The 23,770-nt window shown below is 45.0% G+C and overlaps 1 protein-coding gene across 2 annotated transcripts; it reads right to left on the bottom strand.

Moving 5' to 3' along the window:
- Positions 1–870: 870 nt before the first annotated feature.
- LOC144124994 (RNA polymerase II elongation factor ELL-like) lies at positions 871–20,713 on the bottom strand. 2 transcript variants are annotated; one of them, XR_013313331.1, is made up of 13 exons: positions 20,556–20,713; positions 19,398–19,445; positions 14,312–14,550; positions 12,841–12,875; positions 11,968–12,124; positions 11,779–11,849; positions 11,472–11,628; positions 9,973–10,066; positions 9,364–9,610; positions 8,281–8,347; positions 7,528–7,699; positions 2,656–5,401; positions 871–2,409 (listed from the first exon to the last, which is right to left on the bottom strand). XR_013313331.1 is itself a non-coding variant. In XM_077658009.1 (12 exons), the coding sequence occupies exons 1-12, from the start codon at positions 20,685–20,687 to the stop codon at positions 5,240–5,242; spliced, it is 1,581 nt and encodes a 526-aa protein (XP_077514135.1). In that variant the 5' UTR covers positions 20,688–20,713; the 3' UTR covers positions 871–5,239. The 2 variants fall into 2 exon arrangements, 1 of the variants encoding a protein (XP_077514135.1); XM_077658009.1 differs by having other exon boundaries at positions 871–5,401.
- Positions 20,714–23,770: the final 3,057 nt, after the last annotated feature.

Here is a 23,770-nt window from a genome sequence, read left to right as displayed (position 1 = left end):
CCCCATCAATCTCGGGGGGGGGGGGGGACGACTCGAGCCTTCCAGGCTTCCCATTGTTGCGTGCTTATCAGCTATGCTCGAGGAGAGCTCGGGATGAAAATGTCGCTGTTCAGTGGCAGTCTTGCAATCAGCTAGTAATCAGTCATGACCAGCTACCAAGCCTTCCGCCAAGTTTAAATTCCTGAAAGTGTGTGCTCATTTAGAACAAGTGTCGTAATAATTACCACAGTTACTTTGGCAAGTATGGCAGAAGTTGCTATGCCAATGTCCCACAGCAATATTTGTAAACACTGCCAGCTGCCACTTCGAGCTCAAGCTTTTGGGCACAGAGTTGAGTGCTGCCATAGATTATGTACTACTCAGTACAAACATATGCACGGCAACAATATGGGCTGCATATGCAAAAGCTGGAAGTTTTACTGCCTTCCCTTGTTTTGGAAACAAGTAGTAAATGCCCAAGTATGGACTGTTCTATGCACAACTGAGAATCTAAGGTGGCTACATTGTCGCACACATCATGTAGAGAATCATGCACGACTAGTCTGTTGCTATAACTATCGGGTAGCTAACGGTGATCTCCAGAGAAATGTGCCACTGCAGCGGGTGCCAGCATTCTGAAATTGTTGCATGCTCAAGGGGTCTTTGAATAACTCGCCTGTTTGTGCAAGGTGAATACTAACACTGTTCTGTACTTGGAAAACATTTCCCTATTTACTCTGCGGTAATCACACAATACCCTCATTACTTGATGCCCAGGCACACAACTGCTTCATGGTGCTTGCTAATGAGCTTCTAAGCTTCATGCATAATTTTAAACACTAGACCTTCTATCCATACAGCAACCAATAATAAGACAAGAGACCAGTAATGTCAATGCTCATTTGATATATTTCTCTGAATGTCACACACATTCAAAAAGCAGGGCTGCAGCAACCCACCAACCAGTTTGCATGCAGAAGGGCCTGTTATTCAGACACGAAGACTTGCATGTAACGTGTTTCTTGTAGTACGTATGTGTAAGCACTCTTGCTCAGAAGACTCGTTCAATGGCACTTTCAGCAGTGTAAAACGTTTGGCAGCAACTCATAAAACGCATCCATCCATCACAGTCCGAAATGCATATGCCCCAACCCTCCACGTGCGCAGCTGCAATGTTGCAAGCATGTCAACACCAGGGGCACCCATGGGAGTGAACAAAGCAGTTTCTGGGTGTCCATGGGGCTGGGCATCTTAAGTACGCGCCGACGTTTCGAGAGAGAGGAACGTTTGTCAGCGCAAGTGCTGCATGGTAACCAGTTTCATCTCGCGATGGTGCATATACTGATTATCAGGGTGTCTACCAACTGAGAAAACATCGGGGAAAAGGTGGGGAGGAAAGTGCCGCAGTAGTCGTCCATAGGTCTTGCCTAAACCTTGTGGCAAGACCCTTGTGTCATTGACACATGCAGGGGTCTGTGGCATTTTGCTCCTACGGTGATGGATGTGCTGAATTGGCGGCTGCACATACAGCACATGCTGCGCAACTCAGACGACTGCCTTCACAGTGCATCCAAAGTGGCCAACATCCAGCCATAGATAATGAATCAAATTTTTTTTCCCGCAGCAATTGATTACTGCTGGACCTGCTTTGATTGCATCATGTCGTGGAATACCTGAAACTCACAGCTGCCGTTGAATTAAGAGCTATGCATCACTGAGTTCTTGCGTATATGAACAATAGATCGGTTTGCAGTGGGGACACCCCACACAAGCCTGCGACCTTTGTGGTATGTACCAAAACTTTTCTCTGCTCCCACCACTTGCTCCCTTCATTCCTGAATCATTGCATGGCTGGTTCAAGTGCCCACCGACACTGGGACAGTTATTGCACCTTTCGTTCATAACCTCCTCACACTCCCCCCATTTGCAGCGAAATGCATGTATTGCGTCACCAACACAATGTGGCTGCTTAATACTGTGGATAGTGCACGTAGCACTTGCACTTGGAGACAATACGTAATCACGGGTCTGAAGACCATTAATTTGTTTGGATTGCACATAAATTTCCGGCTCACAGATCTAACTCATGTTTGGGCCGCTCAAGGGGGGCCAACTTTCCCATCTGTGCATGTATCTGCACCTTATCTGGTGCTCCTATTGCAAATGACCAAGGCGGTAGCAAGAACTGGGGCAACAAGGCTTTCGGTGGTTGATTCCTAGTAGCAATGCAGATCCGCACATACCTCAGTCTTAAGGGGGGACCCTGGCCTTTGAGAGAAAATTTTTATTGATCTTCCGGGAAGATGCAGTTTTGTGTGCCACTTCTAAATGTCATTTAATTTCATGTGAAACAAGTCCTTGTGCACTTAAAAATATGTTATGTAAGTCTTTTGGAGAAAGCATATAAGAAATTTTGCTGCAGGGAACTTGCTGAAATGGGTGCCATTAGTTTCCTTGGACATCAAGGAATGCAATAAGGGTAAAATTATCATCCTACATATCGTAGAAGTTGAGCTATGGGGTTCTTAAGTCACCAGTTCAGAAACTTCTGGAGTGACAATTACAAGAACTCAAGTTCTATGATAGGCAGGGTGATAATTTTACCCTTATTACATTCTTTGATGTCACGAAAAAGTAATGCCATGCATTTAAGCAAGTTCCCTGCAGAGAAGTTACTTGAAAGCTTTCCAAAAAATTGCACAACATATTGCATAAGTGCACAAGGAATTGTTTTACATGAAATTAAATGACATGTTCAGAATTGGCACAGAAAATACACACTCCCTGAAGATTTCATAACTCTGACTTCATTAATAAAAATTTTTCTCAAAGACCAAAGTCCCTCCTTAAATGCCCACGGCTTAATGGTTCGCAGTTCGTGCTGGCTTCAAACACATTCGATAACATGGAAGCAGTGAGTACAGGCCTTTTCAAGCACTGTACATCACGGTCCGGACCACATTATACCAAAATGTTTCAGTGTTTTGACAAACGACTATCGCTGAAGTAAAGGCGCATTCGTACGAGTGAGTCAGACATTGCGTGACCGATTTCGATCGACTCATTGCAGTTTCTCACTACTCCAAGGCTTTAGGACCGCAATGAATTGATAGACTCATCTCACAATGTCTGCAACTTGCACGTGTGAATGATTAAACATGGCGTTTTCTCAGCCATTTAGAACAGTTTTTCTTGACCACAAAACAGGTACATATTACAGATCAACACATGATAAAATCAAGTAAGCTAGAAATAATCAACTGGCACTAGCTGCCATACCAGCTGTGGCTTACTACAGCATGTAAGCCATTGCAGTGGGATACAAGTTGAAAAAAACCAGCAGCAGGCAACAACAGCCCATGGCCTGCATCACACTGCATTGCTCCAATAATCAATCACAGCAGTAAACAAAATCACATTTCCAACATTCCACCCAATTTAACAAGCCATTAAAATTTCTGTACTTTTAATTTCGTCTTGTCATTAGTTTTGCTCAAGTAACATGAAAAGTTTTGACAACAGACCACTTATGCATAGCGGATGAACAGTGGGTGGCAGTAATTGGTGTAGGCAGAGCTTTACTACAGACTTTAGTTGTACAAGACTATAGCGACTTCCATCACAGACATGTCTCTCTGTCGGGAAATTTGAAAGCACCAATGTGGTAGACACCCTGATCACGTGCGATGTGCGGTCGCACTCTGAATGTCACTTTCCAGCAAGACGATTGTTAAAACGCTTAATACTCGCGTGAGCAAAGAACACAACATTGCGTAGATTTTCGTACACTTTGCAGTGCTGCACACCAAAGAATTTACAGGCAACTTCTCATTGTTTTTTAATACTCTCTTTCATATTCTTTGAATGCTTAGCTGTACGCAAAACTAAATAATGCACGGCAAACAGGCTCAGAGGATGCAATTCGAACCCCTCCCCAAAAATATTTTTTTTTGTAGTTTTGCATTTGTAAACCTTTTTTTCTTGCTTATTTGAGTACACAACTTTTTTTTAAATATAGTACATAAAAAAATAGCGGACGACACAACAGAGAGCCAAAAAGCGCTGCTGCATCTGGCCTGACATAGAGCCCAGACAGAATGCTCCTTTTGTGTGGGCCCATTTTGTCGAAAGTTTTCTGACGAGAAGCACGCCTGCAGCCCTCATTTTGGGCGGGTGCACAACAAATTAAATGCCAGAAGGGCAAGCTCCCAAAAGAAGGGATACGAAAACATAATGACGCTGCCATCTGATTAACTCCATCCACCGCAATTTGAGTCACACACGTACACACATACATACTCTTAATAGCAGGAACACATGAGAGAGGAAGAAAAAGGAGCGGCTGGCAAAAAGGTACAAAAAAAATGAAAAGGCAGCTTATTTAATAAACGTGTGCATATTATCGCACATTCGGTTCGTTGCGAACTGGTATGATCCGTAATCCGGTCGTCAACATAAATAGCCTTACGAGGTGTTTGTAGTTGTGCTTTCCTCCAGCTCTCTTTCAGAGGTCAGCCAATGAGGTCTCGATGGGAAGGGAAATGCAAGAGGGAAGGGAAGAAGGCAGACTGAAAATATTGTAGGAATAGGAAAAAAGAAAATGTGGTCAGTCACCCATGCTGGCCAGGCAAAATACCACAATGAAGACAAAAGGGAAAGAAAGGGAGGAAAGGACAGACCACAAGGGAAGACGTGATGGGATGGGGAGAGGAGTGGCCATCCAAGCTGGAATGTGAGGCCAGGCACCCCTCTCGCACGCACCCGGAGAAAGCACAAATGGCGGCAAGGAAAAAAACAAGAAATTAACGCGCCCATCCCCACAGCAGACCAATCAGCTGTGTGCGCTGTATGGATAGGGATCCACACCACCACTACCATGGCGGCAGCACAGCCAAAGTTCTCCCCCGATCCCTGAGTGTGTCCCCACTCCCTGGAGAAAGGAAGGGAATGAGGCCCCCAGCACAGAGACCAGAATGTAAGCTAGACAGCGGTCGGCCGTACGCGGCCTGTGGACAGCAGACGAGCTGCCCAAAGCTCAATAAATAAAAAGGGGGAAAGGGGTAGGGAGGGCAAAATGTGGAGATACATGGGCTGTGCTGCTTGACGACGAAACAAAGATGGGCCTGCTATGGGAATGGCTAGGTGTCTGTGAGAATGGATTTGTCTTCGCAGGAGAATGGCTCGGGGGGTTGGAGAGGGAGAATTTTTCCATTTCCAAAACGATAGGAGGCATCTCTTGGGACATTGGCAAGGAGTTCTGTTAGGACTTGGCAAGGTTCTGGGTGCGTGCGTCATAGTCCATCACCAGCCGTTTGATGTGTGCGAGCTTGTCGTGCAGGTACTGAAACTTTCGCCGAGCCTGCTGGTACCGGGAGTCGCGCTTGCTCTCCTCGTATTCCCGCATAATTTGCTGCTTCACACGCTACGAAAAAACAAGAGGAAAAGAGAATTTAATGGCACAGTTCAGCAGTTATGGCCGCACCAGCATAAAGTTTGGTACTGACGTCTCTAGTAAAAACGAACATGAAATGGCTTTCTTATAAGGACTGAGGGTCACTTGTGCAGAAGCATCATGTTTTAGCAACCTCATTAATGTTAACTTTGTTTCCCAGCGAATGAGCAACACCAGCAAATGAGTTATTTACTATTTCTCACAAAACATGGCAGCGCAAAAGAGGCACAAACAAGGACGGGCGCAACACAACCGCTCCTTTCAACTGTGGGTATTGTGGGCCCGATGCAGGCATTACAACAGGGTAATGAAACTATGACACAATGGCTTAGTAGGCTACAGCTCGTCACTAGTGCTATGATGCACTATGAAAAGAATGGCGCTCGCAGCGCAGCTCGGGGTGTTAAATTTACTTCAGTTCACAAGCCGTTCCATGCATGTTAACAGTGCCAGAACAGCAAATATTTGTAATGAAACACCAAGTGTAGAGTATTTTCATGTTTTCAGCAAAGGCATGATTTCAGGAAGAGGAGCGGGGGCCCTCAAAACAATTTTTTTAAGGAAAACACCACTGACCATCACATTTTTTTTTTTTTTCTATAAAGTACGCTCCAAAAATGCACATGCGCAAACAGGACTCTCTCCCACACTCAACATCCTCTTCGCAGAATTGCTCATAAATCTGCTCTTGCTCTCTTTTTGCCTAAGAGCATGGTCCCAACATATTAAGCACATACTTTCACATGCTCCAGGTATGAAAGTGGAGTAACAAACTGGCTTAGTCATGCATTAAGTATTTGCTTCTCACATTATGGTTAAAGGAAGAGCTTTTGTATCAGCCCCACCAAAACGCACAAATAAAATATAAGTTGTGAAAATTAGTCAACGACCGAAAATTCGGACGCCTAATTTTTCGTACATGCTTGATTATTCGGACTTTTTCTCAGCGCCACGACAAGGCCCATAGAGCCAATGTACAAGAGCACCTGAAATTTCTGACGCACCGCAACTGACTGCTCGATTTTTCGGACCTCGTTTGCACTCGCCGCCAATACCGAAGCCGTCATATAATGTGTACAGTGGAACCTCATTAATTCACACCTGCAGGAGAGATCGAAAACTTGATCAAACAAAACCAAATTCAAGCTCAAGCTTAAATGGAACCTCTTGACTTGCGATGCTGAAATTCTACGCAAGTCGGCACATTGCGCCCGCTTGGTTTCGAATTTGTACTGTTCTTGAATGGTTTCTGCCACACGAACTTGAACAGTAGTCAGTTCGCAGAACTCATCTGTGCCGAGTCTTTCTCGTCTCGAATACGGGAAGAGGTAGCAGCGAAGCGCATGGGAGGCGTATGGCTTCACGGAGACTGCAAGCGCGGGAGGAAATGGTGGTGCATTTTCAAAGCGAGGTCAGCATACCTGCAGGAAAGCGCACTGCAAACTTGACTTTTCTATCGTAAAACCATAAACAACTGGCGTTTCGATGACAGGCAAGACGCCTCTCATTATACGCAAGCGATCGCAGAGTGCATATCGCTGGATACGATGCCGATTTTGGCTACAGTCGCTAGGCCTAATGACGAAACCAATGCCAATGGAGCGCTTGCTTCGGCTGTTTCTCTATTCTTATTGTTTCGCCATCTTCGCGCTCTCGTTCCGGGCCCATCGTATTGTGGGCGCAGCGCAGTTCCCGCAGCAGCGCGTTTTCTTTCCCGTTTAGACTTTGCCCCAACCGTGCATTCATCAGTGTCATGCCAAGGGCAGCACAACCAGGCCGAGCTCGTGAAAGCGGTCGCCGCCCGTCATCTGTGCACATGTCACGCGGCAAAATTTAGTCATGAGGAGCTTTATAATGTGTGAAATACAACTGACCCCTTCCTCCAACATATTGGTAATAAGTTCGTAATTTTTTCAGTAAAATTTGATTTTCTGGACTGCCTGACTTTTTAGTCGTTTTCTTGGTCCCTAGAGAGTCCAAAAAGTGGTCGTCAACTGTATTCCTATCAGGGGTAAAACAAACAACATGCATAATGACTGGTCGTCTATCGCACCCTAACAAATAAAAAAAAAGCCCAGCATTCGGGTATTACTCACATTCCACTGTTCTGTTCCTTCTCGGGCGTTCCGCAGGCTGTCTTCCAGGTCAGAAAACCTCTTGGATACTGATTCTACTGTGGAATGGAGTGCCTTGTACTCCTCGTACTCAGCATTGAAGTCAGCCTTGTACCGGCCCCTCTGATCCTCACTGGTGATTTCAACATACTTCCTGCACATGGTCAGGCAGAGTAAAGCGTCAGCAGTGGGCACTAGTAGCAAATGACACCCCAATTCAGGACCAAGTCTATGGTCTCAACCGCACCTATGCCCACTTATACTAAATCAATTGCCTTTGCGCTTTCTTTTTGTGTGCCAACCTGCACATGCTATGCGAGAAGGTGATGTGCACATAAGCAAAAAAGCTATTCACCACAAAAATATACGCACATAATATCGAACAACTGAACCGGCTGCTTCAAACACGACCTGTCTGCTGATCCAATGTGAACACACCCACAATAAGAATCTCTCTTCCTAAGCTTTTCCAACAAGGTCAGTCATTGTGGCCTTGCTTGGCTGAGATGAACATAAAGCATCAATACAACCAAACTGCGAACAGTACTAATTATTTCAATGCAGCTGTGCAGATTATTGAAGCACCAAGGAACTGCTAAGCATTCATTATGTCCCTTGTAAAGCAGTCATGATGCATCACTTTGCTTTTCACCAGCTGTCGAGATATGCTGGCATGCAGCCAGGTGCTTTAGGCCCAAGTATAAAAAAATTATGACATCTCATAGTCACACTTACGTAACATATTCTGGAACTTGATTTGTGGAATTCCGTGGAGATGGAGTAGCTGATGGAACGCTAGTGGCTGCCGAGAAAAAGAGAAGTTTGTGCATGGTCATAAACAGGAAAAACAAGAGTGAGCTCAGCTTATAAAAACTACACACATAGTTTTCCAATAGCACAGCTAGGTAATGCCACGTTTGTTATTATTTATTTTTTTTACAGATAAGACTATACAAAGAGAAGTCATCATTTTCAATATGCTTGAAATCTGTATGCACAACCATTATGTCACAACAGAGATATATGGTGGAATAATTATAATGACCAAAAAGAGAAGGTGAGGGTCACAAAGCACCGTGTCTTTGCCATCTTTAATGACCAATAACTCGAACTTTTAGTATGCATTTTACAATTTCATAAAAATATACAATACAATAAGCTTGCTTGCTTGTTTGTTTGTTTATACTGTCAGCCCAAAAAAGGAATGATAGGATGAAAATGTAGCCATTCAGTTTTTAAAAAAAGCAGTCCAGTAATGTTTAGTGCCGATAAAAAAAATTTTCTACAATTTAATTGGAAGTTTCACACTATGCTCTCCACACAGGTGTTCAACAGCATCAAAAATATTTCGGAACTGTAGTAAATATAGACCACCTATGATACAGTCACATTTCTTGCTTGCATCATGGTGCAGTGCACTTCTCCACATATCTGGCGAGCACAATGCATAGGGAAGTTGGATGGACATGTAAGCCTCTCTGTGAGTTCTTACAAACATTTGTTGCAGACTATGGGAATGCAATACAGTCAGTGGAAGTCTGGTCAGCTGATCTGGCAAAACAGCAGAGTACATGAAATTTTGTCAAAGTAAATCGGCAGAGCTACGTCAATCATTCCATAACAGCACTCTTCAGCCTGTGCTACAAAACACCCATCGTGCAGCTGCCAGCCCTCCCCGTACCACTACATGCGGCCATCTTTCCTTCTGCTGATGTGCAGTGACTAACAATGACTGTGGTGAAGCAACAGTGATTGGCCGCTCGGCACACACTGAATTCTCTGCCCCTTCACCTTCACGCCAGCATTCTGTGTACACACCTTGCAAGTCTCCCGAGTCTCTTGAGTCTGGTGACGATCCGGGACTGGAATGGCAGGTGAAGGGCACGTTTGTGACGGGCTCTGGATTGGGCGGCTGTGTGCGACATGGCTGGTTGCCTGACGTGGATTCTGCTAGGACCCGCGAGTGCGGCGGCCGAGGTGGTGCGGCACCATTGGAACACAGGCTGATCCGCTGGCGCTTGCTTCCAGGAACGGACGATGGGGGCTCGGGGCAGGGCTCCCGTTTCTGCATCCAAGCAAACAAAGGACAACCACTATCGTCGGTAATCCCTTGCGATTTCCCCGCTGGAATTTCTGGCATGCAATGACAGTCAAAACAGCTGGCAAACGAAACGAGAAAATTTTTCCAAGGCTCAGAATTATCAATAATGCAGGCAAGCCTAGAAGGGGACAAGCGATGCAATACTTGCTCACCTGCCTTGTTCCTCCAAATTTGCAATTACACTTCCAGGCCGGAAAAGAGTAGCTTTCAGCAGGGCAACAAACCAATTTAGAATTTAAGCACAACACCACACCGCTATTACCATTGTCAGGTTCCGACCTATGCCTTCTGCCCACAGCTCACACAAAAGTGGCGCGCACACGCACCTGTACACTGGGTGAAGTACGTGATGTGGGGTTGTGAGCTGGAGGTGAGTGGTGACCGTTTTCGCTTGGAGGGGTCAAGTTGTGTGGGCGCATTCTGCAAGGACCAGAATCAGCGTCAGCAAAACTCACGCACCACTCAACACACAACATTCGTGATCCGCCAGCTAGTGATCATCCACATGGCTTTCATCAAAATTTTCATGGCAGGCCAGCACGAAAAATTTCGCATGCTGGGAAAATATGGAACACAACAATGCAATACAACAATGCAAGAAGATACCAGCAGTAAATATGTCCACACCTGAAAGCTGCCACAAAGCACTATAATGTCAGAAAATGGTGCGCCTTTTTTTAAAGGTCATGACATGCAGGAGCCTTTGAAGAGCTTGCAAAACGAACTTCATGCAGTATTGAATCTGTGAGACACTGCCTCAGAAACTTGCTATATGAGAAATTTACGAAGGCTGTATAATGTCAATGAAGTTGTGGGAAATTAAGAGCGACTTCACATAACCCTGTTCTCAAGGCTGTTAATCACCGAATGCTCTATGTTTGCGTGTCCCACAAAACACAAAGTAAACTGCTTGTTTGGGTGCCCTGATAAGAGCACAAAGGAGAGTCCCACATATAGGTATGTGTAGAAAAAAAGGGGGAGCGATGAAGGCAGCTCACTAGCCCACAGAACCATAATGACAAGAGCTGTAGTGAATTATAATGGCAAAGCAGCGATTAAATCAGTTTTTTTACACGACCTAAAATGCCACTGTTCTGTAATTAACACCAAAACAACATAAGAGAAGGAATTCAATCAAAATTTATTCACCAAAGTGAATTCCATGTGGTTATCCATGTACACTAAAGGCTGGTTCATATGCAAGGGACTCGGCGAACTGCGCAAACAGCGGCGCGGCGCTGTGAGGCGTTTCTCAAGCTATCGTTTTACATGCGTGGCCGCTGCGCTTTGCCCACTCAGCGAAAACCAATGTTGCTTGCAAAATATGTGCATTTGCAACCGGTTTTGGTGGTCTGCAAATACCAAGAAGCATAATATACAAGCATTATTTTGTCATTTATTCTCATACTTTATTTAAATAAATATACACCTTGCGTTTTAAGCATTCAACACCACTTATTATAATTTCTTTAAAAGGAAAGTTCATACGTGCAGCGTATAAACACTGGTACTACTGATCACCGGGCCGTCATTGTTTAGCGGTGCTGCTGCCCCGAAGCTCGCCGCTCCAGCCGCCGCCGCCGCCGCTCGATAGAGGGTGTACGCGCGGCGGCAGCGGAATTCGCGAGCGTTTCGCTTGCATGTGAATCAGCCTTAACGCCTCAAGTACCATTGCAAAGAAAACATGCAACCAAAAATTTGGCGTCCAATCTGGGATTCAAGCCTACTCGCATTCACTCTCGAGCCCCAAGAGTGCTGCATGATCTCATGGTCACGTCCTGTACACCAAGTTGGCAAAGCTAAGCGTGGAAAGCGGTGCACCCACCTCTTGACCAACTCCTGCTCCTCAGGGGTGTAGTAGGGCCAGTCGTCACACACTTGATTCCAGGCATGCCTCGCTAAGCAGTACGAGTTGTCCTTCAGCACTGCGACTTGGCTCAGCACTGCTGACAAGCCCTTACGGTCCTGCTCCTTAATGCCCTCTGCACGTATGGGAACAGACACCATGGGACCTGGTGAAGCTTTCAACTTCAAGAATACACTGGGAAGACGAAATGGTGCTAACGACTCTTAACCACCCGTGTAACACATGCTTGCAGCACAGCTCAGAACTTAACCAAGGGCACACCCACCTTTCATCAAACGTGCTAGGAGCTCCGGTTTCTTGTATGGCCGCAAGGCAAGCAGGTGGATGACTCTCTCCCTGTGTGGTGTAACCAGAGCGGAGAGATACAATCTTGAAGCACTCATTCTGAGCACGGGCAGAGAATTTACATGTTCAGAGTGCTTCAAGAAAGCCCCAGAGCCCAAGCCAAACAAACCTGTAGGATCGACGAACGATTCCTGAGCGGCTTTCATTCATGGACATGGAATTGTGGTTTTGGCCGATGGGCTTCCCAAAGGTAGTGCGTGGAGGCGAGGACGAGGGCTGCCGAGGAGGCACCGAGAGCTGCGGCCGCTTCACCTTCACCTTGCGCCCTGCGGAGAGCAAACAATGCCACACTTGTCCACACAAACCAAAACTTAAAATAGTCCTCCCCACAACATGACCAGGGAGCTAGGGAGCTTTGTGCAGTGAGAATGCACATATGACTGACTTTACCGAAGCCACGTCAGTGGTTAAAAAATTTCAAAGGTTATTCAGGTTAGATAAAACACTGCGCTAGGAAAGTTGCACCGCAATCATTCATTTCCTTATCACTAACCAAAAAGCAGGCACAGAATGTCATCAATGCCACGTGAAAGCAGACAAGACAGATTATTAACGAATACCTTTCTAATGTTCCACTACCACTGCCTTTAATTTAAACAAATTCATCAATTACCAGCAGTTATCCATCAAAGACAGTCACATGCCAAACACAGTAGAGCCAGTACTTGACAGCAATGCTGCAGAAGGCAATGTCTGACCTTCCACAAGCTTACACACGATATTTAAAAACGCAGATGAAAAAACAGAGACCTTTATGCTCTTACTACATAAACAGGCTAAAATGAACTACCAGAAACATAAATGAACTGTAACATGCACTCTTTCATGTTTTAGCAACTGTAGAGCTTTGGTGTCATGTTACAGTCTCAAGAAAGAGCATATGAAATGCATCCACAGTTTCGTTTTATCTGTTATGATTTCAAGCAAGTTCAGCAGTAAGACTGGTCAGTGCATTCATAGACTTCAAACCAAACTGACTCACCTACACACGGTGACGTCACTTTGATCACCTTGGTGCTGTGGGATAAAAAGAAAGGCTAAATGTAAGAGAACTCCAGTGTAGAAAGAAATGAACCACTGCATATGACAAAAACAGCTTTGCAGATTAACTGCTGATCGTTCTAGCCAAGCACAAGATCTGGTACACTATAAACTGCACCACACAATGATGTGCTTCAGCAAGCTGAATGCTATGACACTGAATGCCATGCAAAACAGAATGCAGTTCAACATCAGAAGATCGCATCAGACTGTATACAGTTCAGGCACAGAAAAAACCCTATGCGGTCACCTCTACCTAATTTCAACACTAGAATGTTCTTCAGAAACAGGATAGTGCAATGCAATGCCCCTGTGACAACATGCTCAGAGAGATAAGGAAGATTACTCCTTTGAAAATGTGTTCCAATGAATTTGGTGCTGCTCACACATCAATAACTACATAATCTGATGAGTGTACATCGTGAAGTAGGCATAGTGACAGCAAATGCACGTAACCGAGGGTTACAAAGATTTAAAAATAAGAAAAAGAGCGGTATGATTTCATAAAATCAATATTTTCTTTAGTTAAACAACTGAATTTGACTTTGAATCATGCAGAACTAAGATTAATTCACTTTCAGAACCTGTCACAAGCACAATAAGTATGATGCATGACACAGCACTCAAAAGAACACCTCTCCCAGCCTGTGCAAGACAAAAGACTCAGCTGCTGAACTACTATACAGCACTTACAAAGACACATGTTGTGAAAAGGCACGACTGCTGTATTTCCCTAGCTTTGGCATGATGCAGAGACTCCAACTCTCAAAAATAAGCACCAAAACTCCTCCAAGGATAATGAATGATATTAAATTATCCAAGGCATATTGATAACATTGCTAACAAGAGCAACTGACAGTATACACAATGTTTAGAGTGAAAAAGAAAAATGTAGCCCTTGAATCTGATGAAACCCCATGACGAAACCCCATAGAAGACAGGGGCACCCCCAGCCAATTTTCTGTGGCTCTGCAGCTAAGGCTAAGCAGGAAGGGGCCTCTGTCCCCTTGCCGTGGAGACTGAGCTACCTAAGCCCTAGCGACTTCGCACCCTCTCTCCACTTGCCCCGTCACCCCTCCGCACTTTTAGCCCGAACAACCCATGGCACGTGGACAAATGCCCATCTCCTTCCTTTTCCTGCCTAGCTTTGGCTGCAGAGCAACAGAAAGTTGACAGGGAGTTCAGTCAAGCTGTTTTGATGCAATTTTTAACCTGCCTTCTTCAAATCTCGTAAAGTGACTTGTTCTGGGGAAATAAACTCACATGTGCAAGTTAAAAGTGAAAATGTGACCCTTAACTTTGATGCCCCTTGATAACAGCACAAGCATTCAGGTGCTCTGACATAATTTTACAACATTGGAGCATCCAACAATATTTCACCACAGAAATGAAAGAGAGGAGGAAGGATGTACCAGTTCTTTTTGCTCTCCTGTTCCACGACAGCCATTTTGACGCGTGTCTTCTCATAGCTGTCCTCGCTGGCATGGATCTGCATCTTGTGCAGGAGGCAGCCGAGGGACTCGAGGGCCCTCTGGCCCATCTGCTGGACGCACTCGAAGCTGCCCTGTGGTGCATCCTTCTCCAGTGTCGACACCCCGAAGCCAAAGCGCTGCTGCTGGCCCCCTTGTGATGGGCGGGGGACCGTTATCACCTGCATGGCATAGCCATGAGAGGCTTAGAAAATCTCACGAGCAGCAGCCAGGAGTGATGCTTTGACCAATCACCTTGAACACTACAAAGCAGGGGCCACATGAAAAAATAAAGTGACCTTAACCAAAACCACGCTTTAACCACTCATGTTCACCTGAATCAGTCGGCTCTCAGTAAGTAGCAACCCACCAAAACTGTGATGATACACCAACGCATGCCCACCAAATGATCAGGCATGTTTTGTGAAACAGCAAGATATCTAATTTGCAAGGGGCATGATAAGCCTTTTCAGAAGCATCACAGAGGTTCTCGCAAAGATTTCACGTGAAATCAGCAATAAACAGAACTGCTGAAATTAGGGAAAAAAATAAAGGTTACTAAAGTTTTTCCTCGTATCATATCAGCGCCTTTTTCGAGTGCTCTCCTCAAGCTGAGCATGAAAATTTACGTGCTATTCTAGCAGCATGCTTGTTACACTTTAAATTACCTTTTTATTAAATTGAATTTATTTACACTGAAGATCATTTAGGATCTTAACAGCAACAGCTTCACAGCATTATGTGAGGTACAGGTGGGTAGAATGAACAAAGCTCAGGTTCATAAGCATACGATGCATGCAATAATTCATCACCACCACCCTTGTCATCTAAACTGTGCCCACTGCAAGGTAAAGGCCACTCTCATTAATATCCAATAAACAGTGTCCTATGCCAGCTGAGGCCACTAACCACAATCTCATCAGCCTAGCTGACTTTGCCGAGCGCTGCTATGTTTGCCTTCTTTTGGACTCTGCTTTATTGCCAAAGAGGCCGCCAGTTAAATACTCTCCACATTACATGCCCTGCCTATGTCCCTTTCTTCTTGGTTTCAGGTAGTTTATTAACATGCACCTGTTCCCTAAGCCACTCTGCCTTCTTATCTCTTCCTGTCAACCCTATCATTTTGCTTTCCACAGCTTGCTACACTGTCCTCAAATTAATTTCAAGCCGTTTCGTTAGCCTCCAAGCTTCCAGCCCACAGGTGAGTATGGCAAGAGACACCCACAATGATTACACTTAGGTTTCATAAAAGAAACAAGGAAATAATCTGAGGTTGCTGTAAGTTATCACCAAGAGTGTTTCTGCTAAGAGAATAAAATTCTCTGACAGAACATCAACGTTCACTTTGCTATACACCCCAGAAGTCTCTGCCATTCTGCTGCATAGGACTGCACAGTGCAGCTTGGAAAAAAATTCACAATTCGTTCCCCTGCACATCACAATGCAATCACGCAGGCTGGTTACTCCGCTATCTATGCATGCATCTCCTCCTCCTCCCTTCCTTTGTCCCACATCTCCAGGAATCTGGGGCTGATGCACCACACCAGTGTAACAATGAGAGCAATAGAAAAATGCTGACAGCTGACACGTACTTGCTTTGCACACAGGAAACTAAGAGTTGAAGCCTGGTACCAGAAGTACTTATTGAATCGAATGCAACTTTGCGAACCTTTACACATTTTACTAACAGAAGTTACAGAACCTTCATGATACATCGACCAACGAAAAAACACAATGTGTGAGGAAACTTAATATGCCTGGCCTGTATTACAGTAGTAATCAATGAGCAGCATTACTGCCTTAGTTACTCATTTTACTGCTTTGCAGACGGTACCAAAATGAGTTATAAAAATAGAGAAAGACAACCAGAACTCCTACCAATAAACAGAGCACGATGCAGCTGCACGAAGAAATGAGATGTGGCACAGAAAACGAGGATGAAAACACTAAGATACAGGCCAAAAACCAACTACTAACTGAATTCATTTACTGGGAAAAAAATTTCTCTTAACCCCATATGAAACACACAAAAACAAAAATTTTTGTTAAATACACCAAGAGTGCCAGTTGGGAGGATATGATGCAACTGAAAAATGCACTGGAAGTTCACGAGAAAGGTGATTAAAACACAGCTGACTACTCGTTATAAAAACAAACTTATTATCAGCAAGTAGCGAGGACGGCTTACTGATGCATGTGGACCTCCTTTTCATGATAGAAAAGGCTATGAGATTTCTGTTTTATATTCCACTGTTCCAATAATTTTTGCGTTTTCAAAGATTGGAAACCACTTGCAACTTTTGCAGTGCACAGGCGCGGACATAAGTAAACGGAGCACTCCATTCCGTTCTAATTGCAATGCAGTTTTTCCTATAGGACATCAGGAAGCATTATTTGTTCGTGAGAAAGCAAACTATCATCTACTACTAGCCTGCACATACCACAGTTGCCAGTCTCAATTAGGAGGCGAGTGGAAAATGTTGGAAGACAATAGCGCGCTCCATTTACTTTAGGCCGCGCCTGTACATCCAGGCAGCTGCCATATCCATTTCCCACCTGCACCCTAAGCTGCCTTGCCCCATCACTCATAGCACTGTCCTGTTTGCCTGATGTATTCTTTGTCCATCAGTTGGTAGCTGATACCTGTTCTGTCTCTTAGTGCTTCCATCCTTATTTCTTCAGCTATGCCACGTAACAACCAACTAGCTCAAACTAAAGTCTCGCAGCTATACTCTGTGCACTCGGTTAACTTAGACCACTGCAAAAGGCTATGAAGCATATCATAGAATCTCGATGTATGACAAGAAGGTAAGCATTCCTGACCTTGCCTTAAGTTTAAAACACCAAGCAATACACATGAACAAAGCAAAACATCACTAAGCACAAACATCACGATAAAAGGCATAGCAATTAGCGCGTGGAAGTTCAAAACTACAGGCTGTTGTTTTGGTGCACTGAGAATGGTTACTGAAACTACTGTAATAGGGAGCCAAAATAACTGCAGAGGAAAAAATAAAGGGTGCTTAACTTGCTTTTAGCCCTTCCTGCTTGCTTATTGAGGTACGCTTGATCACATTCACATGGTGAAAAGTTTTTCCCATATGATTTCAAGCAAAATGTCTACAGTGCAACAGTTAGAACTGAAGTGGCAGTCACCTGTCTACAACCTCCTTGATTGCATGGACACCACATTTCGAAGCACAAGTTGACTGCAACATATTGTCAACTGATGTCTATGTGCTTCACATGCAGATAGCTCCAACATGAAACAATGTATTATCCGCATTCAACTAATGATAACTTCACAGGTATGAACGAAAAGCACACCTTTCCCTTTGTTGTCAATAGTCTTCCTCAGGACATACAATGCTACAAGACATTTTTGATCTTCAAAGTAGAAGCAACAACAGAATTCGTTGTCTTGTGCGGACCTACTGTCCTCTTTCACACTGAAGCTACATACAAAAGATAAGTTGTTGAGCAAGTTGGCGACGATATCCCATGACTACAGCGTGACGAACGGGACACAGAAAAAGGAAACACGCAGGGACACAACACAGTGCTGTGTGTGTCCCTGCGTTTCCTTCTTCTGTGTCCCGTTCGTCGCACTGTAATCATGGAATACACACAAAAGGCAGTTTCCACTCATATATCCCTAAGTGGAAACCATATCAACAAAAGCACGTGCCATTTATGTTATACACACGATGACTGAAGTAAATTATAATTCATTCTTTTTATTGCAAGAATATTATGAAGCAATGATGCCCTGTTTGAGCATGGTCTCGTGACAAATCAACATCGCATCATACTTGACAGAAAGCAGGTACGTTTGTAACGCACACACTGAAAATCCGAGCCCTACCATTTCATTGCCATGCTTTAAAGAGCACTCGCTCGGATCAAATATTCATTGTTTCTCAGCATGCGATTCCCCCAAGACCTGCGTAGTTGAGCTTGAGGTAGAAAGCCGCTCATTAACTCTCAAAAGCATTCCTTGATGCAAGCTAACCCGAGATGCATAACATTTTCTCTTTATGCCAGAACAAAACCCAATAACTGGGAAGCTTTTGTTTATTTAAGAAGACCAAGATCCTAAGCTTCAATAGCACTCCTCTTGCTTTCAGCTGGAGCAGGAGCCATCAGCCGAGTGCGCACAAGCTATGGGCAGCTCTAGCAGGCAAGGCCCCTAGTTCCTCAGTGACTCAACGAAAATGATTCAGGTGTGGAAGGAAGGCGGGGGAGAGGACGCACTGCGGAAAGAGAAAACAGGGGGAAGCAGGTCCGTTGCCGGGCGACTGCAACAAGGAAGACGACGCCGTCTCGCGCGCCCGCTCGCCCAAGTAGGTTAGGAATTTGGCCCCATTTCGCACACACGCACACACAGGCACGCGCGCGCACCAGCCGGGTGCGCTGAACGCGCCGGTCCGACGGGGGCCCCGCTGGCAGGTTCGGCGGCACTGCGCCTTTTCATCTCTCGCGCGGGCGACATGGACGACGCGGTCCTCCGCCACACACACAGGGAGGGACGGACGGACGCCTGTTGATAATCGTTTAGTGGCCGGGTCTCCCCCTCTCGGCCGGCCCCTGCTCGGCTGAAAACGATCGAGCCCGCTTCTCAAGGAGCTGATGGGGCCAGCGCCACTGCTTCGCTAGCTGCGCTCAGCGCCTGGAAAAAGCGCTGCGTCCTTGAACGAAACCTGTCCCTTGTCAAGGCCGCAGCAGCAGCGGCGAAAATCCAAAACTGCCCAGCGTCAAATGAACTCTTGCGATGCAAAGAGCTTTGAAGCTACTCTCTCTCTACCATGAACCCCCCTCCCTCCGTCGTTGTGGGTCTTATCCAGACCTTATCCCCTGCCATTGCCCGCACTCGGCCAGCCCCCCTGGGGTCACTTCCCAGCAAGACGGCCGGGGACCTTGTTTATGATGTTCGTCACTGGTTTCCCTCGCGACCGTGCAGTGCATCGAAATTAGCAGAGACGGCGCAATGTGTACACCGTCGACGAGCGTCACACAAGCTCTCACTCACCCCTTGGTTCCCTTCGAACTGTATCGACGGCTTCTGCGCGCATCCACCCTGCGGAAAGAATTGACACGAAGAAAATCAGTTAATATGCCGCGGCAGCACAGTGACAAGCGACTGCTGCCGAAAATGCAAACCAGCGCTGGTAGCTGGAGCAGCAGTCGAGAACCAGACACCGCATTCACACCGGAAAGCACCGCCGACATCCTGCCACGATACGACGGATCAGTTTGCAGGATACGCAACGACGTCGCCGCAAAATACATGCACAGGTAACGGTGGAAGGATGCAGCCGTGTTGACGGTGCTCGCAGCGATGACGGCTGCCAGAGTTCTCACGTGAGGCAATCTTATCGAGCCTCTATCAGCCCCGAATTGCATATACCGTCGCGGTGAAGATCGGGCCACAAAAGCGAGAACAGTTATCGCAAGATGAAAAATAAAAAAAAACACTGAAGCACCTGCTGTCTCGACGCGCCGACAACAAAAATGCCCCAAGTGCGTAAAGGCAGCGTTCGCACTGCCTTCGATGCCCGAAAAGGAGGTTACGGCTGCTTCGGGTTCAGACAGTTCGGCGAAGCACCTGTGCCACATCCCGGCGCAGGCACTCGAACAGTCAGATGTGGAGACAACATTAACGCAGTCGAAAACAGCAGTTCGCAGTGCGCCAAGTCAAAACCCAATACGTGGTAAGCCTGCAGCGTCTGCTCAGCGCTCGGGCGATTGAGGATCCTCGACTGCCACGGGCGAAGAGAAAAACCCGCACTGTCTGGTCAGGTTTAAGCAGCAACCAGATTAAAGCCTAAACAAGATAGTGCTTGTCGTGGCCAAAGATGAAATGGACGCAACACGACATGCTAGAAGGACAAAACTTTTTGCGGATATTTTTAGGTGGCGTAAGGCGAGACAAGAGCCCGACTGAAAAGGAGACAAGCGAGCAACGTCAGACCGTAAGTGGGGGCGCACGCGAACGTACTGTTGAATGTGATATTAAAAGAGATGTTCTACCTGTCGAAGCTAACATGACAAGCACATTAAATCGTCACAAATAACCAAGAACACCACTTGCTAGCACAAATAATCGGCTCCAACAACAGCTGTTGCGCCGTCCACCGCTACATCTGGCCAACAAAACAAGGCAGGAATGCAAAAAAGATGTACTGACCTTGCACTTTAAATATTCCTCAATGGATCTCAGCGCCGAATCTGTGAGTTTCACGAATATAAGGGTTTTATTTTTCGAGTAATTCCCCTGTGAAGACAGACCATATTGACTACCTTCAACTAGTGCCGCCATTTTGGCCTTTCTCGCTGAACATCTGATCCCGTGATGCAGCGCGCGGTCCTGCGCGCAACTTTGACGTCACGAGCGCATTCCCTTGACTGGGCCAGCGTCTCAGCAAAAATGCCATCCAAGTTCGGTACGTCACAGAAGGATCTAAATAGTTACGTCTTGATAATGGCAATAATATTTCTCATGAGACCATAGAGTGAAAATCTTTGCTTAGTGAAGTGAATAATTAAAATGAACCGAAACAGCTGGTTCTCATACCTCGCTTTTCACGCACGAGCCCCATGGACTGAAAATACTGCCATATATTATATCTGTCACTATTATTTTATTTGAGATACAAAATTTTTTTTACTTACAAATCTTTGCTAGTGAAAATTATTAAGACAAAGACCAAAACTACAGTGTACTATAAATAAAACAGTGAAGAAAGCGGGGGAATCGAAGAAAGAAACGTTTACTGTCGACAGGGGATTACGCGTAGAGTTAGTGGCGCTGGCATGCTACTTTTGATAGAGACACTGGAGAAGTGACTCTAGTGGGGTGGCGTCGAGGCCGGTCGAGGTGAGGCGGCCTCATGCTAGTAGCTCTGTGAACCTAACCACCCTAACTTTCTAGTAAAAGAACGCATCGCCGCCGCCTTTTTATCATCGTCATCATTTTATAGAGTGTAAAAAAGTAGCGGCGAAACAGCGGCTTCAGCGTGAGGCATAAACACTTGTAGTGTGCGCGCGAAACTTATCGGCATGCAATGCGCGACGTTGAAGCGCGTTGTCTAATTCTCAAATTACTATAGTACTGCAGTATAGTATATTTTTCTTTCATAAGGAAACAAATACTGCAGTCGACTTTCGCTCATTGCGAAGATATTGTCCCAGGTGACTTTCTGGCCGTTTCCGAACCACAAACTTGTACTCAGACGAGTAAGATCTACGACGCAAAGAGCCGTGAAGAAAACCTGAGAAAACGAGCAAATGTACTGATGGCAGAGATGGCGGCGGCCATGCCTCACGCTGAAGCCGCTCTTTCGCCACTACTTTTTTACACTCTACAAAATGATGACGATGATAAAAAGCTTATTACACAAATAAAAAAAATAAAGTGTACATTGCCAGCACTTAAAAATATAAATAACTTATTTAATAATTTAGAACTAAAAACAATTATTATTTGTACTTCAGACCACCACCATCAGCACAGAGAACACTAGAGCGCTGATGCTTCTTGGCTGGTTCTACTTTAGTTTTTTGGATTTCTGTGTCGAACTGAAACGCTCACTGAAAACGTCCTGATTCTTCCTAGATAGTCGGAGACTTTGAATACTAAATATAAAACTGTACGCCTCTATGACCTCTATGTAAGTCGTTTGCTTTCATGAGTCGTGTCGTCGTCGTAGCAGACGACTCTAGCGGCGCGCGAACCGCGGGTGGTTTGAGCAGTCGGGACTTTTATTTGCTTGCGATTTACTCAACCAGGCTGAGAAGGGCTTTGCATCGATGGCTTGCGTTTAGAGGTTTGTGCTGTTCGCGGTTTCTGTCTTCGAGTGATGTATATTTTATTTGTGCTGCTCATTGTCAGGTAAGTTTTTGGACTCCATAATGTGCAGTCATAATAAAACAAAGTGTAAGGAAAATCCACATAGGTCATTTCACGCGTTCCGTTCATATGTGCTGCAGAGTGGTTTCCACGCGCTTTCCATATGTGGCGAAGTGTACATCATTGAGCAAATTACCTAGATGAATTTTGCAACTACATATATATTATTACTGCGTTCAGTGCAAATAAGCAGATTTGGTACATGGCGCGTCCTGTTAATTGTAAATTCCCAAAGCATTTGAACAACAAAGGAGTTGCAGGTGGTCCGCACATCCTAGGACGTGCTCGTACGTCCCCTTCTCTATCTGCACAAAAATATTTATTGGTCTGTTGGGTATATTCATCATACTAATATGTAGTCTGCATCAGGCAAAAATGAACTACTCTCAAAATTAAAACTGTTTATCATACAGCTTCAACTTGCAGTCCATATGCAGTCCATGGACTAATTGAGAGATACCAGTGAAGTGCATACATGTTTTTAATGAGCTAACACAATGCCATATGACCTGTACAGATGTGTATGACCAATGCAAACCTCTATTATAATTTGCCATGAGGTAACTGCAGATCACATAGACAAAATACAAATGCCCTTATATGGAACAGCTAGCGCTGCAAGCTCTTATAATGTGTGCATAAACAAAGGTTGATACAAATTTTCTATTTGTCTTGAAGTATTTTAAAACTGCACCCCTTGCTTCATATCCTGTTTCTGATGAAATGAGACACTTATAAAAAATAGAAAAGACACAATTAACTTACTTTTTAGGCTTAAAGATATTAGCCTCCTTGTCCTCGCTAATGAGGTTCAGTCTTGCAATAAAGTTGTAGAGCTGTAGTTCAGCCGTAACATGATGAAGGACCAGGAGAATTTTTTTTTTTTTCGACTGAAATTTGTGAAAGCTTTGTAGCCGTATGGCTGCTAATTAATGAGTATTTGATCCACAAATCTGCTCCACCTAGTGGGGTTCCCGCAAACATTGCACCAATGCTGGAAGTGTGCGAGACAAGGCCTTCTTGGTATCCCAAATGATAAACCACACCACAATATTCAGAAAAATCAAGTGTCCTAGAAAAATATGGCACCAAATGCAGGTCATCAGATATCATATGGTCACAACTGTCTTTTTATTGTGCGCAACTTAGTCAGCAACATCACTTTGCCAACTTAAATATTGCATTCGATCAGTGCTCATGCAGATGTCAGTGAGAAAGTTGTGTATTCTCCACATCCAGTTTAGCTGTCTTCAATGGATTGCCATGACTTTTTTCCAGTTTCTTAAAGGTAAGCATGAGAAAAATACACCTTAGCTAGAGCATGATCTGTTAAAAGAAACCCACTCTGCACCACTAGTCGCACACACAGAATTTTGAGCTGGTATCCGTTCAAAGACAAGTGCCAACAGTTGACATGCAGCTGCCAAGCTGACACTAAAACACTTCACGTTTCTCATAATATCCTCGAGCTTTCTTATAGACAATCAATTGTT

The sequence above is a fragment of the Amblyomma americanum genome, chromosome 3 (assembly GCF_052857255.1).
Source record: "Amblyomma americanum isolate KBUSLIRL-KWMA chromosome 3, ASM5285725v1, whole genome shotgun sequence".
NCBI lineage: Eukaryota > Metazoa > Arthropoda > Arachnida > Ixodida > Ixodidae > Amblyomma > Amblyomma americanum.
The sequence above is the reverse complement of the archived record's forward strand: the minus strand, read 5'-3'. Positions and strand labels throughout refer to the sequence as shown.